This window comes from Siphateles boraxobius, unplaced genomic scaffold (assembly GCF_051911475.1).
Source record: "Siphateles boraxobius isolate OS27281-9 unplaced genomic scaffold, OSU_SipBor_1 24, whole genome shotgun sequence".
NCBI lineage: Eukaryota > Metazoa > Chordata > Actinopteri > Cypriniformes > Leuciscidae > Siphateles > Siphateles boraxobius.
In genome coordinates, this window is record NW_027508855.1 from 4,457,491 (window position 1) to 4,476,863 (window position 19,373).

General features: G+C 39.5%; 1 protein-coding gene across 2 annotated transcripts in view; it reads right to left on the reverse strand.

Annotated features, from left to right (window-relative positions):
* Nucleotides 1–18,880, reverse strand: part of nsmfb (NMDA receptor synaptonuclear signaling and neuronal migration factor b) — a 37,492-nt gene extending 18,612 nt beyond the window's left edge. Inside the window, exons 1-5 of one of the 2 annotated variants that reach the window (XM_077240884.1) lie at nucleotides 18,288–18,648; nucleotides 7,958–8,019; nucleotides 6,993–7,676; nucleotides 6,824–6,896; nucleotides 1,174–1,242 (exon numbers count right to left, since the gene is read on the reverse strand). In XM_077240884.1, the coding sequence (XP_077096999.1) occupies nucleotides 1,174–1,242; nucleotides 6,824–6,896; nucleotides 6,993–7,676; nucleotides 7,958–8,019; nucleotides 18,288–18,358 (959 nt within the window). In that variant the 5' untranslated portion in view covers nucleotides 18,359–18,648. Of the gene's footprint in view, nucleotides 1–1,173; nucleotides 1,243–6,823; nucleotides 6,897–6,992; nucleotides 7,677–7,957; nucleotides 8,020–18,287 lie in introns of both variants that reach the window. The other variant, XM_077240885.1, reaches the window with a different exon arrangement.
* Nucleotides 18,881–19,373: the final 493 nt, after the last annotated feature.

Here is a 19,373-nt window from a genome sequence, read left to right on the forward strand (position 1 = left end):
GGTTTTACTAGTTAACAAATGTTTTTAAATATGTAAGCCAATTCAGCCAGGTGGAATGATATTTGCTGTTGAGTTATTCATAGTGCACATGGCATTAGTGTCCTGCGTGACACTAGACTGATAAGTGAAACTCCGAAAGTGTTCAGTTGTCAGCAGTATCGATTAACACACTCCAGTTACTGCACCTTTGATTATTCGACTGACCTATTGATCCAAGCAGCCAAACACAGAGAGACACACACATACCCACCCATGTGCGTGCGTGTGTGTGTGTGTGTGTGTGTGTGTGTGTGAGAGAGGTTTTGCTTTAATTTAAGGGCAGTAAACCTGAAATCACGTATATTGTGAGGACCAGCAAATGGCTTTGTGAACATCAAAAAATATTCTGATGAAAATGTAAAAATCCTTAAAGTTTTGTGTCATAGTTAGGTTTAAGGATTTGGCCATAGAAAATATAACTAGCCCTGCATAAAAATAATATCAATAATAAGTCAATGTAAACTCCCCACCATAGGGGTCAGTAAGATTTTTCTAATGGTTTCGGGAAAAAGTCTCTTATGCTCTCCAAAGGTGCATTTATTTGATCAAAAATACAGTAAAATAGTACTTATGTGAAATATTATTACAATTTTAAATTAAATGATGTGCTGCTTAATATTTTTGAGGATTTTCCAGGATTCTTTGATGAATTGAAAGTTTAAAAGAACAGCATTAATTTGAAATAAAGTATTTACTGTCATTTTTGATCAATTTAATGCAACCTGTCTGAATATTAAATTATTTAAAAAAATCTTAGGTAGTGTGTATCTAACCATTGTGATTTTATGTCTTATATTAAACTTAATAACTGCGTTTATGTTTTACTCTAACTGGGAAACTGGCTTCTGCAGAAATCACTGGGTTTAGATCAATAAACTGCTGCTGGCTTTCTGCTTGGTAAACCTAGCATCACAACTCCACAGGGAAGTGTGCAAAAGAGGAAACAGACTATGAAGGATCGGAGTTTGGACTTTAAAGATCTGAGGCAATAAACACACCATTATACTACAGTAACAGAGGACAACACAAAACACCATCTCTCCGCTGTCTCACTCTACGTGTGTGTGTGTGTGTGTGTGTGTGTGTGTTTTGGGAAGGGCTGTGACACAGGACATTAGGGGCATTAGACAGTACCTCTCCATCTGTGCGGTGGCCTCTTGCTCTCTTTTCCTCCTTTTTCTCTCTGCAATTCCACGGAACGCCCTGCTGGGACCGGTCACAGTGTTATAGGTGTGTGTATAGGGAGCAGTGCAAAGGGAAAAGTCTTGAGTGGCCACAGAAGGGTTCAAACCACAACAGGAGCTGATCACCACCCACAGGTCAAAGGGACACGACTACACGCACGTTCACGAACTAAACACTACGACCACAGCAAAGTCAAGTGTAACAGACACTCAGTCACCAACCAGCACAGAGGATCAATTCACAGAAATCTGTAACATCTTTGCGGGAGTGGTTATCATATCTAGCATGCTTCTATTGTTTTTGACAGGGTGACAGAAGATATAGCCATCATCACTGACAGTTTATGTTAAATTAAACTCTAGATGAGGTTAATGACAGCCCAGAAGCTACTTTCTGACAGTGCATGTGTGCCTTTAATTGCATCTGGATGTGTCCATGTGACTGTATCCTGAAATCCTTCAGAGCCTTGACAGATTGGCGACGGTCTTGGAACACTGTGTGCAAATCTTAATGAGTGACTTTTCTGGGGTATACTTGGGCTATATTTGTATATTTTGCATGCAATATTCAACAGTGATGGCAGCAATCACCATATTGCTCCTAAAAGGGACAGTCCACACTTTTTTCAAAAGGGTTAAACTATATACCTCTAATTATAGTCAAAATACAAGCTTTGTTCCAAAATCTAGTCAACAGTCTACCTTGATCTTATTTTAGAAGACCGTAGGCAGGCTCATGACACGGAAGCTATTCCTATACGTAGGTACATTATGCTGCTCTCTCTAAGATACCTTGTTTTTAGATACAATTTAAGTCCGCATTGCAGATGAAGATGATAGAAATTTTGATTATAACTATATTTCATTCCGTATCAAAAAAGTATTGATAAATAATTAAAATTGTATTTTATTATATAAGTTTTTTTTATACATTACAGTATTACTTTGTTAAAATTACACTATGTAACTTACACAAAACAACACAATTTAAATCAATACATTATCAATCCCTTTTCCAAAAGGTGTTTTTGTCTTACCCTGATTCACATATTATAAGCGTTTATATTTTAGACCTAGCGGGATGGTTTTCGTGTTAAATTGTGTACATTCATCACTCGCCTGTGCGCGTCTCGTCATATCCATAAATAGAGAAAAGTTGCTCCTCCTACTTTGATGCCAGTATGGTGTGGAAGTGGCATAGTTTAGTTGTCACAACAAGCAAGAAAGTTTGACATAGAAGATGCTAAATCTTCAACCTCCTGGGAATCAGAGGAGAGTCTGCTGGCAAAAAGAGAACATGACAGAACTTGTAATAAAACAAGAATCAACATTGACTTGGCTTTTCGGAGGTGGCGAGAACTGAGGTATTTGAAATATTGTAAAAGTGATGCGGAGATGGCGTTTTTATTACCCAACAGGTGAGTAGGGTATTTTATTGAACAGATACATTTTCATATGTAGCTCTCCAACAGAGTTCATTGTAAAGCATTATCTATTGTAAAGGCTCTTTTCAATATGGTTGTTGTACCGCTGTGCTGGAATTATTTTCAATGAAGTACCATGTCTATTAAGGGGTATAGCTACAGTAACGTCTTCAGCCAGTCAGCTTGAGTTCCTTTCCATCTACACTGGTTATATCTCTTGAAGTCCCTGTAAAGTCAAAATTAAGTATGTGTTCTGAGTTTGTCATTTCACGGAAAAATGTTTTTTTAGCCACCCAGCCAAATTTGAATGATAAAAAAGCCGGCAAGTACATAAAATATGCTACTAAAATCTTGAAAAAATGAGCAGTAGTCTCTGCTCTCAAATGCTGGGGGCGTGTCCGCTGGCTGCGCTGAAACCACGCCCACTCGCGTCAAAGCTGCCGTTGCCACACTCAACTGTCACCCGCAGCCCGCAACAGCCAGAATGGATGCTCCTTGCAGCTTATTAGGTTAATTAACATTATAACAAGCACACAAACTTACACTCATTGGTGGGCACGCACGGCTGATGATGGCACCAGTTGTCGGTGTGACGGGAGGATGAAGGCCGAGATGGGAGATAGTCGGTTCGGCCCCATTCACCAGTAACAGCGGATTACCAGTGAATCCAAGATGTCTCCGACGAAAGTTTATAAAACTATCCCGTGTAAAATGATCACTACAGAGGCGGGTTTTGGTGGTGATCCTCAGCTCTCCATCAAGGTGGTTCTTCACAAAATTAATTCACCTCTTCTTGACGTGATCGTTTTTAGGAAATTCAAATAAGGACACCGATCTGTTTTGAACATGATCACATCCAGGTAGTACGCATTTCCGTGACAAAGACATAACTAGCAAACTGTACGCTGTAGTAACTATAATAGTAGTACTGACAGTAACTCGCGATTGAGCGGCAAACTGATGCGAATGTGCTCTATTTATATTGTTAGTGGAGCGGCCAGCCTCAGTGGCTCTAGTGCGTCATCAAGTAGGGGCGTGTCCAGGAGCTCAGGGGCTCCAGTGCATCATCGAGCCCTGTTTTAGACCCGCCCAAAAAATCCGGAAAATAGCAATGGTGAAAAACTGTTTAACGGTCTAACTCCACAATTCAGTACTTCACAGTTCACAGTCTTTGTAATATGTTTTAGCAATACATTTCTAACATTTATAATGTGTTTAGAATTTTTTTTTAAATTGCATTTACAGGGACTTTAAGCCTAGTAGTAAATATTTTAAGAGCACCGTATTCATCTGCACAATCACACAGAGCCAAAGCACAACAAAACAATGTTCTTCCGCAAAATGCATCAAATGTTTGTTTGTTTTTTACACCGCTAGAGGGCCAAAAGTTACATAGTGTGCCTTTAACATCAGCATATTAACATGAAACACTGTTTATATGTTATGGTTATGGGTCATGTTGCATTGGTTGCCTTAATACACATTTAGGCCTCTATCTTGCACCCAGCGCAATTGATTTTGTACACCGACGCATGTATCATTCCTATTTTGCACCCAACACACAGCGGACTTTTCCCTTCACAGACACACGTCGGTAAATTAGCAGGGAATGAACTTGCGCTCCCGGTGGCGGTTCAGCGAAAAGAGGCGGTGTGTTCCAGCGCAAATGTTCCCCTAGTGCTATTTTGCAGTTTTAGAAAACAACTCCGCCACAGACCAGGAAAAACCTAGTCTAAAGTCAGTGGCTCGTTATTCAGATGGTATTTTAAGGGCGAATGCTTGGCCATAATGTAGCGTGGCCATAATGTAGCGTGTGCACAACGCGCATACACTTTGCTTCTCTCATTTACACAGAGGCAGCAAGTTCCCATTTTTGCAAACTATACATACAGTAATTACAAGGAAAAATATTACCATACGAGGGAAATCACGAGGGAAAAAATAGGCATAAATCTAGCTTACAAATAATTTACCCAAATTATTATACACCTGTTTAACCAAAGCTAATTTGGGTGGGTTTCTCTCATCCCCATACAATGTCACTTCTCTCTCTTTTACGGCCCTGATGAGAACGTCAGTCTCCTCGGCTCCTCGGCTTGCGCCTGCTTTTAAAATTGCTTTATTGCACGTTACGCCCAAACCACACCAATGAGTAATATAGCTACTTCAGACCAACCCATTTTAGATTTCTGAGATCCGCCCACAGTTACTTGCGTTTCGCATTTGATACTTGCATTTCAGACCATTAAAATAGGGACCCTTAGAATACATTTGAGTTAGGCTGAATTCTGTTTTCGTTCAACTTTACTCCAGATACTGCTGTTGGATTCCTGCACTTTTATCCAGATCAGTCACCTATGAGTTTAGAATGTTAGGAATGAACAGTAAGGCAGCTTTCTAGGTTTTGGAACAGAGCATCGGTAACTAATTTGTGGTTAAAAAATGGGCAAAAAAGTGGTTACAAAGTTCAAAGTCCAGGTCACCATAGTAGTACAACAAACAAGGTATTTCTCCTACACAGCAGATGAAATGTGAGTAGTGATGACTGATATTGGTATATCAAGAGCATTATGTGTGCTGTATGAAACATAGTTCCTCCATAACTTCAAACACTCTGTCCAATGCTGGTGGAGTGAGAGTTAACACAGGACAAGGAGAGGCGGCAGCACAGAGGAGCAGAGGGTGGGGATGGAGCGGAGTGTTGACTTTTTAAAACAATGGGCTAATGATAAAGGAATACTCACGATATTCTTTAGAGCCAAGGAGAAGCAAAAGAGAAAAGAGATAACAGTGTTTTAACCATCACAAGAATCCACATGAAAAGTAAAAAGGTAAGGTACAAAGTAAATAGAGCGTGTCTTTCAAATGTAAACACTTGGTCAGGTCTCATGAACGAATCACCAAGTGCTTTATCACTACCTATCATAGTCAAATCACAAAATGACAGCTCTACAGCCAAACATTTCACACAAACCGAAATGGTTCTAAAGCGAAAGTGTTAATTAGAAACCAGGAAAAGTAAGGAATGAATAAGTGAGAGGAGAACATGAATTTAGCAGTTGCAGAGATAGCTAAGTATTCGACTTAGGGAGTGGGATGGAGAGAAGAGTAAGGTTGAGGGGGAGACAACAGTAAGGTTGAGGGGGAGACAACATGCATGTCGGCTGGAGGGAGATGGACTGAACCCCAGTGGGTGGGCTCAGCCAGTGGGCTCTGTGATTAAGACTTCTGCCCGACAGGTGATAATTAAGCAGTCAAACTGAGAGAAAGCGTCTGTGCATAGAGAAGAATGAAGCCTGAATTCACTCGACTAAAAAGTAGAAGAATAAACGAAAGAGAAAGAGGGAGAGAAAGATAAAGATGATAGGATTGGAAAGAAAAAGAGCTAGGGAGAGGACAAAGAAGAGAACAAAAAAGGCAAAGAAAAAGGAGAGGTGGAAAAGTAAGGGAAGGAACAGACTAATGGGAAGAGGAAGAGAAGAAAAAGTGAAAGGAGGTTGGGAAAAAGGAAGGGAAAAAGAAAAAGAAAGGAAGAGATTAATGAAGAGAGAATAAGGGAAAAAGAAGAGGAAAAAAGAGAATTAAGACGACAAAGAAAGAGAAAGAAATGGGAAGAAAAACAAATAGACAGAGGAGAGGATATAAGAAAAGGAGAAAAGAAGAAAAGTAAAAGGAATAGAACAAAGATGGCACAGGGAAAGAGGAAGGGAAACACATGGAAAGAAAAATGAAAGATGGGAAAAAGGAGCAGAAACAAAAGGAAGAGACAGAGGAAGTGAAAGAAGAAGGGGAAAAGAAAAAATAAACAGAATCAGGAGGAGAATGAAGAAGGTAAAGAGAAAGTAGAAAGGAAACGGAAATGGGAAAGGAAGATGAAGAGACAGAAAATGTGAAAGAAGAAGGGAAAAGAGGAAGAGCAAGAGAATGAAGAAGGCAAAGGGAAAAGGGAAGGGAAACAGTAATGGAAAGAACTGGAAAGGGGAAAGAGGAAGGGAACTGAAAAGAAGACAAATAAAAAGAGGACAAACGGAAGGAGAAAGAGAAAGAATACCTCCTGTCCTCCCACATGCATGAGTCAGGATAACTTAAATTATATGTCTGCTTCAGAGACCAACCCTACTACAGAGGAAGCCAAAGGATGAAGTGAGAGGTTTGATGAAATGTAATCCCACTCACGCTTGCATGGTGGTGGTCGCAGTCTGAAAGCTAAACATGTTCTCTTTAGGGAACCAGCTGTTCGCGTGATCCTCTGCAAGCAAAAAGAGCAAAGGTAGCAGGTATTGTGTAAATCTTAAAGTCAATAAACCAATTAACAGTCATTCAGTGATCGTGATCTTCTCCTTACCTCGATCTTCAGAGGACACACGGTCCTCACTGTACATTCTCTCCAGCTTCTTGTGCTGTTTCCCACCACCATGAGGTGGTGTCTCAAGGTCCAGAGAGCGCTGGCTCTGGCAGTGTGGACGAATACAGGCAACACAATCCGGCATGCAGTCCTCTCTAGACCTGCTCCGTCTCGACCCCCAGTCCCGGATGTTATGGGCACTACCTGAGCTCTGCAAAGGTTGGGTAAGAGGTGCATGGCCATAGTGATGCTGGTGGCTGGGGCCGTTGTTTCCACGATGGTGGCTTCCTCGATGATGGCTGCTATGTAAATTGGAGGGAGCATTGGTTCTTGGCGGGTCTGTGGTCCTTTTCAGCACCTCTAGTTCCAAACTCTCCTCGCTTCCCTGGCCCCCGAGCATATCTCGCTCCCTGGTAATGGTGTAGACACGTGCTGGCTTCAAAGAGCTCTCCGCACGTTTTTGATTCTGCTGGTCCTCAGAAGAAAGGCTGCGTTCAACGGAGAGACGACGCTTGGAACTGGTTTGAAGGGGCGCAGACTGGCTGTCTGGCTGAGCCTCTTCTTGACTCGGTTTGACTATGAGAGTGTGTTGGGAATATGGCTGGAGGCTGTTATTGTTGTTCAGCCGGTTGATGTCAGGGAAGTCTGTATCTTGACCAATGAAGGTGTCAGAAAGCAAATGGTCTGGAGTGAGAGACATAAATAAACCAAGAAAAACAGATTTTACATCTTGTCTTGGCAAAGACAGGTGCCAATAAAGCTCCTCTGTAATGATCAATTGAAAGATGACTGGGTGAGTGGTCAGAGGTGAAATTAATGTTAAACCCTTACCTAAAGAATGATCCTTTGCCTAATGTAAGTATTAATACACTCAAGTACTTAAAAAATTGTAAAACAGGTGAATATGAGGGGACAAAAGAAGTGAGGACAAATGAAGGTAGGGCATGAAGTGGAATGAACCTAACCTGCTCCGTTGCGGTTCTCAGGGTGTGTGTGAGAAAGATACTCTCCAAATGCTCGAGCTGCTCTGCAGAGAGACAAACAGAAAACCAAATCAGGGCATGGAGATAAAACTTTCAGTCTTGATATACTTTTGCATGCTGATGCATTCAGATCTCAGTAGTTATTCATAATCCCTTTGTTAAATCTGATGTCACACAATCACTGTTTTCGGGTCCAAATGCTCTTTCAGATCCCAAAAGCAAACAAAAATGGTGCTAAAATAGTCACATTGTGCTGTAGTACTACCAAAAAACTCATGAGCCTAACCATTATCTCCATACCAAAAACTCAGTTGGTCATTGATTCATGAACACTGCTCATAAATGGCTGTTGAGACCGTATTCTCACTTTAAATAGAGAAGCTTGGACCTGGAAAAGTATTTGATGCAACATGACTTAACTAGCAGATAGTTTTTAATTATAATATTACAAACGGCATCAATATTTCACATCCATTTCAATGGACCTGTTCTATAGCGTTACACAGAGTAATTTACAGACCCCTAACAAAATCGTTATATTAACAAAATAAATACAACGTTTGCTTATAATTCGACTCGGACCATGTTTCTCACCTAAACACTGTGTGAGATGTGCAGTCAAGACTCAATACTGGTTTTCCCACAACGCAAAGCATAAGACTAAAGGTCTAACTCAGTCTATTTCCCACATTCAATTATCTCACAAGTGAAAACAGGAAACATTATCAGATGTCACAAATTATGCCTTTAATTTAAACTAGGCCACACCAGCAGATGCTTTCAGAAAAAATGCTGAAAATCTCCATATACCATAAATTCTCTAGGCAATGAGGTGTAATCCAGTGAATGAAATCGATATACATACACTAGAGCTTCCAGTATGAGGCCACTCAGCTGCTGTGGTACAAGAACATGGCCCCTAATTTGACTTGCTGTATGAAGGGAGGGAGCAATCGCTCAGAACTCAGGAAGCATAGTCAGGAAAAGAGGTCATGTTAGAACCTTCTCATTTCTCAGGGTTGAAAGAATTCTGCCAATATTGACCATCATTTTAAGGTTCACATTTTAATGATAATAAGACTTTTAATAGCTCTTGTTTTCGTTCACATCTAATCATGAACTTACAGGATGAGCGTATGGGCTATACAATGCATATAATTATTTAAGAAAAGAACAGATGAAGAGAGACTAGTGTCACTTATGTTTAGCCCCACACGAATCACAACTCAATATTTGTTTTCCCCCCGAAGTGACAGCGGAGGCCACTAAAACAAGACCTTTGTGCCTGAACCAAGCGGCAACCTCCCCGTCTCTCTCTTGAAACCAACAAGGAAGTGAGTTAAACTGCAAATCATTGACTGGCCGCTTGAGGCTGGCTGCACAAGTGAGTCAAATCTGTGTCTCCCCCATGTTAAAATTACCAACTTTACAGCAGAAAAAAACATGTTTACAGCCTGGTTCTCTATGTGGCTTTGGTCTATACAGCTAATTTTGCCTTTCATAACAACTGTGAGGGGGGTGAATTGTTTTATAACTCATCCGTTTAGTTGATTAATATTAAAGCTCTGCATAATTAAGGGCGTGGCCACTTGAGTGACAGGTGGATTGAGGCTGCTCAATTCCAGCAGCTGCTGTACTTGCCATCTCTGCAGTGTTTGTGCTTTTTTCGGGATTATTTCATACAATTTAATACACGCATTATACCTTTGCCCACGTCGTTGGATTCCGTCGTTGTAGAGTATGGAGAGAACAACCAGCGCTGCATTTCCAGTTGTTTCCCTCGCATGCACTAATGGATGTCTGACAATTTCTTTGCTTTTTGGATTATACAGGCTACACAAATTATGCGGTAAGTTACCGTTGCTCTCATGGAACAGATATGCTTATTTAACTATTAAGTGTTAAATAAAAAGTAACGTGAGATGAAATCCTGCAGGTGTCAGTGCTTTCTCTCCGTCCATGCAATAAGTTAGATGCACACCCTTGAATGAGCACGGATTTCTAGTGCATTTACTTGAACTTCTGAGGTAATATTTTTGGTTTAACCCATTTGAGAAATTGAGAGGCGGCCAAAACCAGATTTTAAAATCGACTGAACTGAATAAAGCTCTTTACGAACTTGACGTGCGATGCCGCGCTGATTGCATGAATCACTGTCACACGTACAAGCTCAGAGCAATATTGTAAGTTACTGCATGATAATACATTTTTAACTAGCAGAATAATGATGCATCAAAATACACATAGTCTCACTTTTAGTTACGTCTTTTAATTATTATAGTATTTCGAAGGGCAAAAATATGAACTTTAACTATTGATTTACTTCTTCATTCAGCTGTCACTTTAGCGCAAGGCCAGTAGCATAGCATTAGCACCTCAGGTCCACCCACGTCCCGCCTCTTTGCCCATTTTCATTTATCCTGGAGTGACGAGAGATGACGCGCTTCCAAGATGGCGACGGTTGGCCCCGCCCACTGTAGTCTTCAAAAATGCTCTTCAGAAACCTACGGGTGACGTCACGGACACTACGTCCATATTTTTTTACAGTCTATGGCCTGAACAGGCAAATATAAACAATGCAATATACTACATAATACGATTCAGATTATAATATGAACAAAACGTAAAAAATGAAGTTAACTAAACTCAATCAACGCTCTGTGTTTGCCTGAACTCAAATCTTCCTCACTGCTAAAAAAAAATGTGTGTCAAGTGTTTTACTTCTTTAGCTGTGCTTTAACCCTCACTTGATAGGGAGGTACCAATCATGAACATTAAACTGTTTCACTCAATAACCAGGCCTCAATTGGATCTTTGCCCTTTTTTCTTTTATTTGTCTTCACCTCTTGAAGCCCAGACATTACAGGTGAAAAACCTTCAAAACCAGAAAACACCAACAATTTACTTTTTTGCATGTTTGAGGTAAAACAGACACATAGAGCTCAAAAGTGATTAATTATCAAACTTAGCACTAGACATATATATAAAAATAAATACACAGATCTCTTCATGAACTATTTAAGTTTAAATTCATTCACAAACATTAAATTACTATTTAAATTACAGGAGGCACAATGAATTGCATGAGTATTTAAATATTCAAACAGTGAATTTAACTCATTTTTTACCCATAAAAAATATTTTCAGTAAATATTCACTCCCATTAAAATTGTACAAACTACTACTTTAACATTTAAATATTTAAAATATTTCCATTTTAGGCAAATATTATATAAAAATAGGACCATGCACGATTTTAAACCATGTCTTTCCAAATCAACAATATCCCAAATGTCGGAGCACATATCAGAATTAAATCACTAAATTAAGTGATTTCGTAAATACCACGTGAGTGTCTACATCACACAAATACTACAGCACGCAAACATAAGTGTCTTCTTCCACCCGCACCTCAACGCCTCATCAGCGTACAACAAAGTCTGATTAATGTGGCGATCTTACCGGCTGTCTGTTCAGTCTTTTGATTTGGTACCGATATCTGCACAGCTTCAGTGAAGTCTGATTAGAAAGCCGCTTTCCTTTCTCGCGCTGTACTGGCGTTGTTGCTGGTACTAGCTGACACATTGAATCTGAAATGTGCGTGTCTTTCCTGCTTGATTGCCCACAGGTGAGTGATAATTTGTTCCGCCTGATCGCTGACGAAAAGGGGCGTTCGCCGCGACAATGTGTCAATGGCAGAAAATATTCGTTTAACGCAACCTCAGATCGGAAAGATTAGTTTCTTATGAAGAAGGAAAAGGGAAACAGCTTTATGAGTAGAACCATGTGCCAAACCTTTCTCTCATTTAACCAGCCGGATGACCTTTATGCAATGTTTGCATCTTGTGTGTGTGTGTGTGTGTGTGTGTGTGTGGGGGGGGGTTATATTACTGAAAATGGCTTCCACAATGCTGAAGTCCATTGAAAACAAACAAAAAAATGGATGCATTTGCACTCCCAATGGCCCTTACAATCAGCATAGATGATTTATACAAATCATTAATACATTCGAAGAGCTGCCAGATTCCATTATCAAATTCATCACTCCACCTCTTAAGCATTGGAAAGGTTTAGACAGTATTCTCCCCTCCTGTGTGGCCCTGCGAGAACACTAATAATGCAGCCTAATCGCTCGCATATGCTGGGGGAGTACACCAACTAGCAAGAACAACTGAAAAATAGCACCCATCCCATTTCACTCACCTTGTTTTTAATTTAGTTCCCAACTAATGATGCCTTCCCACACAAATGTTTCTCCTGCACAAGCTCAATAAATATGTAGATTCTAACATGCATAAATAGACTCTTTGAAGCCCACCTCCATCCCTGCACTTTGAGAAACGTACATGCTACACAAATGCACACAGATGAATGCTGTGTGTGAACTGAAAAGCACCTCTACAAGCATAATCAGCACGCTATGGGCAAATTGTGCAGTCTCTGAATCTCTCTAGAGATGCTGTGAAATGCTGTTGGAGTAGCCATGCATTACTTCAACGACAGTTTGAATAATTCCACAGTGCCTGGAGTAGGTACAAGCTAAATGTTTTAAAGTGTGATGGGTCAATCAAAAAACATTGAAGGGCAGAGGTCTACAACTAAAAAAGAGCAGCGGACCTATGCAGACACATCGAAACCCACAGCGTTTGTGTTATGATTGTACTGATATAGTTAACTTGAAATGTACTCGATGGTCCTAAAATAACACATTTAGCTTCTAGTCGGTGAGTAGCTATAGTATCCAGCTGCAGACCCGCAGCACCACAGTTTCAGAACCCCAGCGCCAGAACCGGAAGTAAGGGGCGGACCTTACGTTCTAACACCAGCGCCAGGACCGGAAGTGAGGGGCGGAGCTTACATTCTAAACCGAGTAACGCCATCTAACGTTTTGCTTAGACACGAAACGGCATGCTTTTATTACACACGAAACGTCAAACTTTATACGCATGTTATATATGTCTATAATGATACATTAAGGAACAGTACAATAAGCATTTTAAAACATTGATTTTGTGTAATTTAATTGTATTTAGTGATCCGTTTCATTGTATTATGAGAGCTACTTCCTGATCATGATGGTGAAAAATAATGCTTGAAACTTATGGGCATTTTAATGTATAACAGTTTAATTATTTTAGCTATGAAGTTTATGTAGATTTATGAAGGTAAGACCTTTGTTTTTGGTTTTTATGAAGGAGTTAACTCTGTATAAGAAAGCTTTGAAAGATATAAAAACAAGACAAGCCTTGGAGGTTTTCAAAATTATACACAATTTGATAACTGATTAGACCTCTGTGATATTTTATGTTCTATTTTTGTGTTTACAAAAATTTTAAATTGTTTTGATATTGAAGGTATGTATTGTTAATATGAATTTGTAATGCATGGTTTTGATTGTTTAATTGAAAAAAACAAAAACAAAAACGTATGGGCATTTTATATAAAATATACTTTATTTCACACGAAGGTCCAGCATGCATTTTTCTTTATGTAAAATAATAATGTCAAAAATCTAAAAAAGAGAGAGAAAATTCAGCATTGTTTTAAAAGAAACAATAAAAATGTATACAACAAATGACCAATTCACCCCTAGGCCCATTTTATCACAACAATCCTGTAAAAATTTAACTTACAATGTGTCAAATGAGGAACACACTCTCAGGCCAATTTTGTCCTTACATTCTTGCAAAAATAACTACAATGCAATAATAATAATTCCGCCCCTCCCTTACTTCTGGTTCTTGCGCTGTGGTTCTGAAACTGGTGGTGCTGCGGTTCTGCTGCTGGATATATCTCGTGAGTAGAGGTGTGTGTGCAGGCAGATAGCAGGAGAAATGGGATGGGACCAGGAAGAACAGACAAGAGGGCTGTTAGGAAAAAAAGTTCCCCTCTAGGACACAAATCATTTTCAATAAGACTGGAACGCAGAACTCAGAGCGGGAGCAATCCCGTTAAACTGCTGTGAATGTGCGATAGATAAGTGGAGTGGGTGTCTGAGGGCAGTACGCCAGGATCCGAAGCTTAAACGGGCTGGCCTAGTGGACATTTTTCTCCCTGCAAATCTTTGTACATGGTTTCCATCAACTATTAGTTAATAGTTTTACCAAGTCCAGTAGTAAACACAAACAACATTAAAGTTAGTTCACCCAAAAATGAAATTTCTGTCTTTAACTCTCATGTCGTTCCAAACCCTTAAGACCTTAGTTCATCTTCAGAACACGAATGAAGATATTTTTGATGAAATCCGAGAGCTTTCTGACCCACTCCCATAGACTGCAATGTTTTTACCGCTTTCAATACCCAGAAAGGTAGTAAAGACAAACGTTTAACACTTACATAATTAAGCATTTGTACTTAACCTAATGATCTTGAATGTAGTGTATAAGCTAAGCTATCAGACTAATCGTGTATCTTTATGCTATGGAAGTGCGCAAGCTTACTAAAAGTAAACAGACATTAATTGTTGTCATTAGAACATAGTTCAAATTACATATATCATAACACATAATTTTAATCAGGTGATAGGAGTGCCCATTAAGAGTTCGTTGAGCCAATGGGACAGCTTGTTGTCCTAACAGAGATCGGATTTCTCTTGACGCCGACCCACAAGTCAACTGGTGCACTGGAAAAAGTCCAACTACTCTCTATGATCAGTCGATTCCTGTAAGAGGGTTGGAGAGGACAAACTGAGAACACATGCCTGTAATAGACAAGGACGGATTATGGTCCAGCTACGTTGGACAATAGTAGATATGTAATGAATCTAAATAACAAGTAATTGCATAGCAAAAATGAGAAATAAAACTGCAGTTGTGAGAATAAACATGCTGTGTGTGCAATACACCGTGAAATGGTTGCACCACAACCAATTTTCAACATCATAACTGCAATATGGTGTTCAAAATGAACTCAAGGTGCTAAGGATGGGCCAGGATAACTTTCCTCATTCCTTCATTTATTTTATTATATATACACATTCGACTGGCACATATTCAAAAGCTGTTAATTTATATGAATTTTACATTGGCAGTGGCTTGTTTCCAAGTGTCAGGCCACAATGGGCCTCTTGGCTGGAGGTCCCTGACAGTCAGAGGCCCCCAGCACTGGCCCCATTGGCTTGTTTTATAATCTATCCTGTTAAAGATTCAAGGAGAGAGCCAGGGAAAGTGATACCTCACCCCACACATTTGTTGCTGAACCGCTGAACCTCAAAACTGCCAGCTTGTCCACTCTGTGATTTATTTTTGTAGTAGTGTTTTCATCTGGGATTATCTCTCATGTTTTTAGCCACGTGACAGTAAAGGGGGAAGTGGAGGAAGCAATGAGGGAAAGCAGAGAGAAGCGTTTTAACCAGCAGATGCGTTAACGCTCCAGGAGAAGAGGTGGATGACTAGTGATTCAGATGAACAACATGAAGATACAAGCAGATGTAAAAACAATAACTGCCAAATGTGGACACAAATACACACTGACATTTAGATTGAATGCATGAGGCTATAAGTGCATGAAGGCAGCATTGATAAAGGAGAGTTGAGATAGCACACCCTGGAGCTGTTTTCATGCGTCTGTTCACGCACAGAGCCAGGAATGAGTGCTTTTGCCCTGGGTGACTATGACTTCAGCAGACCGCTTTGGTGACGTGAGCTACACTAATTTAGCAAAAAGCAAGTACAATTTGTTCTTGAGTGCCTCAGACGCATTTACCAGAACACCTATGTGTGACATGACCCCTTTCTCTCACATTTTTTTTCTAGTCTTCCTCCTTGTTTGCTTATAACGAACCTACAAATCTAGTGTTCTCTTTGGCCATTTAATTTCCGTATACCGTTCATATACACATCTCACACTGTCCTCACTGTCAGCTAAGAGTTTTTGTCATTGAGCGCAACAATTTATGTAAGCTTGCAGTGTGAACTAAACACTGAGTCATATTCATCTCTGAAAATGCTAAACATCTGCCATTGGCATGCAGCTTTTAAAATCTCTTCATTAGAAATTCATTAACACTTAATGAGCAAGTCTCTAAATTAGTCGCATAGCAAACATTGAGGTTCCAAATGGCAATCGACCAAAATGTCCCAGCTGATCCACTCCAATTTTTCCAAGACCTTTCAGAACTCTATCTGCGGTACAAAAAGGCCATTTATTGGAACTAAGCTGCAAAAAGGGGTCGTTCTGAAAGCTTTGGTGAGCAACTTGACCTGCGCAGTCAGTAAAATAAGAGGAGAATGGAGGATTTAATTACTCCTATCCACAAAAAGAGGAAGATATTGCGCATTATTCTAGACTGTAAAACTAACAAGCGAGATTCAAAAAAAATCTCAACTTTAGTAAAGAATGACTGAATTTTCTTTAAGCCCCTAATTCTATAAATCTGACCTTCACAGGTTGTGATGCACATTTCATTGTTTCTTGGTGAAACAATCAATATAAGGCATTTTTTCTACAGAGACAGATATTGAATGGCCGGGACGGGACCCAATATTGGGATTTTAGACCCAACAGAAAATCCCCAGCCAGCAAATAAACCAAGTTTTAACTCATGTCACAAATGCAAAGATTTAAAAAGAGGCTCCGTAGAAATGTCACAAACACCAAATTATAAGATAATGCTATAAAAAATGTACTAACTTTATAGGAGGGAATAAAAAATATGATACATTTTCTAAAAAGTCTTTAATTTATTGGTTACCTAACTCAATAACTCTACAAAACATTTAGCAAAAAGACAGGAAAACAACATGTGTCCCAGCCTAACCCCAAGCATCGTCACACACATAAACATATGAGTTTTCATATAATCATATAATCTATAATCCCTCCAGTTCGACTACAGGTGGTCTCAAGCTCTAATTAGACATTTACATGTCAGCCTGTGAGACTATGGGGAGGCTTATAGATATATTCACTGCATAACTCTAATTGGCATTGGGCTGTCATTTCGGCATGGTTCTTTTTTTCTCTGTCACTGGATGCGGGAGACATTTTAAAGAGCTGAAAAAATATGTGATTCCTAAAGTCATAAGTCATCTATCTATCTCACAAGAAATACAGTGGTCAAGTAGCCATCAAGCTCCCCTAAGGCCTGTATAGTGCAGTTCAGTGTACAGAATATCCAAATAGTCTGTAAATACATCTTACACATCCATAATCCATCTGAGAAAACTAAAACAACTAGGTTGCAGCAGCAGCAGAAAGTAATCACGCTTTCCACCCGTCCAGAATATGTTTCTCTGTTCAAGGCATACGGTGCATACAAAAGTGCTGTTTGGCTGATATAATGAGTCTCAAGGGTCGGTCAGAAGTTTGGTGACAGCTGATTGGGGAAAACAGCAGTGATATCATGGTGAATATGGGTTGTTAATGATCATTTGAGTGGGTTAAATGAATAAGTGACTAACTGATAAATTTACTTTTAAAGGTGCACAGAGTGGGAAGCCTTACAAAGGTGCAAAATTATGTTGGTTGAGTCCAATCACTACACAAAAGTATATAAATGATATAAATTAATATTCTAGCCAAGTAACCAGCAAAAGAGACAAACAGGTGAATTTAGAACAAACAATCTCAGGCTTGTCTCAGTATGGTACGCCTAATCACACCTGACTTCATGACGTCTGTGGACGTATCTCTGTCATGGTGGAACATCAGCCTTATATTTGCGCTGTTAAGCAAAGAAAAACCAAACTGACAATGGAAATAAAACCATATTGAAATATTTAAAATATCATAAATAAAAAAATAAAAAAAATAATGTACAAATATCATTGTTTGTTTAGAGCATAATCATCCGGCTACTGTAAACTGCTGAATTCTGAAAAAAGCTTTATAATAATATTTTTAGCATTATCATCACCACCCGATATCAACATTACAACAGCAACAATAATCATCATCTCCATCCTTAAACAACAGCAAAACAACAATAATATTACTTATAACTGATAACAATAAATGACAATGTCACACTGATGCCAACAGCAGGCTAAATAACTAAATTTCCGATAGTTTCTAATTTTAAAAAAAGCACTGAAAAGTAATATAAGTCAAACTTGTATCAGGCTATATTTGATACAAAGTTACTATCACGCCAGTTATGAATACAAAGTGTCTTAAACACGATTACAGCACCAGGAGAGGTCACATATATTTCTGACCGAATTGATCTGTGTTGTACAGTCTTCAAAAACAACGAAACAAGTGTTACGATATGAGTTGTGATGCGATATGTTATAGTTTTGAGACGCAGCACATGATCCACCTCCTCCATGAGACGCGTTGCTCGCGCGCCTGCGATGCTGCAGAGACTCACCTAACTTTTGCGGCAACAGAAGAAATCGCATCATTCCTTAAATTCTTCTTCTTGGACACGGCAGTTCCCATGCTGTAGTGAAACGACCAGTGTGTAAAAACAGCTCATTCCACTCGTCACATCTGCAATGGAGGAAAGTAATGCACAATGGAAACAAATCATCCGCAGAGAGGAGATACGATCGCCTCCTCTCTTCTCCTTGATTCAAACTGCTGCTCAGGGTCTCTGTCAGACGTTCCGTTTGTTCCTCATGTTTAGGAACGCGACGTCCAGCTGAATCTCACACCGTGAAGTTTATGGTGCCTTGTTAGCGGAGTTTGAGTTAGTACAGCAATGTGGAGGGAGTGTGACGCTTGTGTACGCTAGAATGTGCTCGTGCGCGCCACTCACTTACAAACACACTCTCTCTCTCTCTCTCTCTGATCCAGATAAAACGCGTGACGGAAACTAGTGCCATATAAGGGAGAAGGTGGCTCAGCTTGTCCTTTGGCGTCAGATTAAAAGTGGACAAAAAGAACGACGTCCTTTTTTGTCTCCAAAAGTAATTGAACATTTCCACCAACAGCCTATTTTGCCTACATGTTGACCCCAATAGCGAGGCGTGTTGTCACTCACACAGGAAGCCATTATGCGCTTTTCAGAAGAATTTAAACAGCCAGCAGATTGCTATTGTAAATAATAAAATGTGTAAAATTAAAATAATATTTAAAACACATGCACACCAACAACTAGAACTCTACTTACAGAACTTATTTTTTTAGACTTCTGTCTGAATGTAGCCTACACACTTATATAAAACTATACTGTTAGTAGGCTACACCATATTTATACACTTGAACTATATCTTTACATCAGTAACGTGCGGTGAAATCTTGTCATGGGTAGGCTGTGACCTATCAATGTGGCATATATGTTCATATATTCATTCAGTTAATGTAGCAACCCAAGTTCATATCAGGCATCATCACATCGCTGCCTGCATACAGCAAAGTCAGTCATATGTGAGGCTAATGCACAATCAAATCTAATAATCAAATGAATGGACACATCTATCTTATGACTTATACAACAAACAAATGTTTTGTG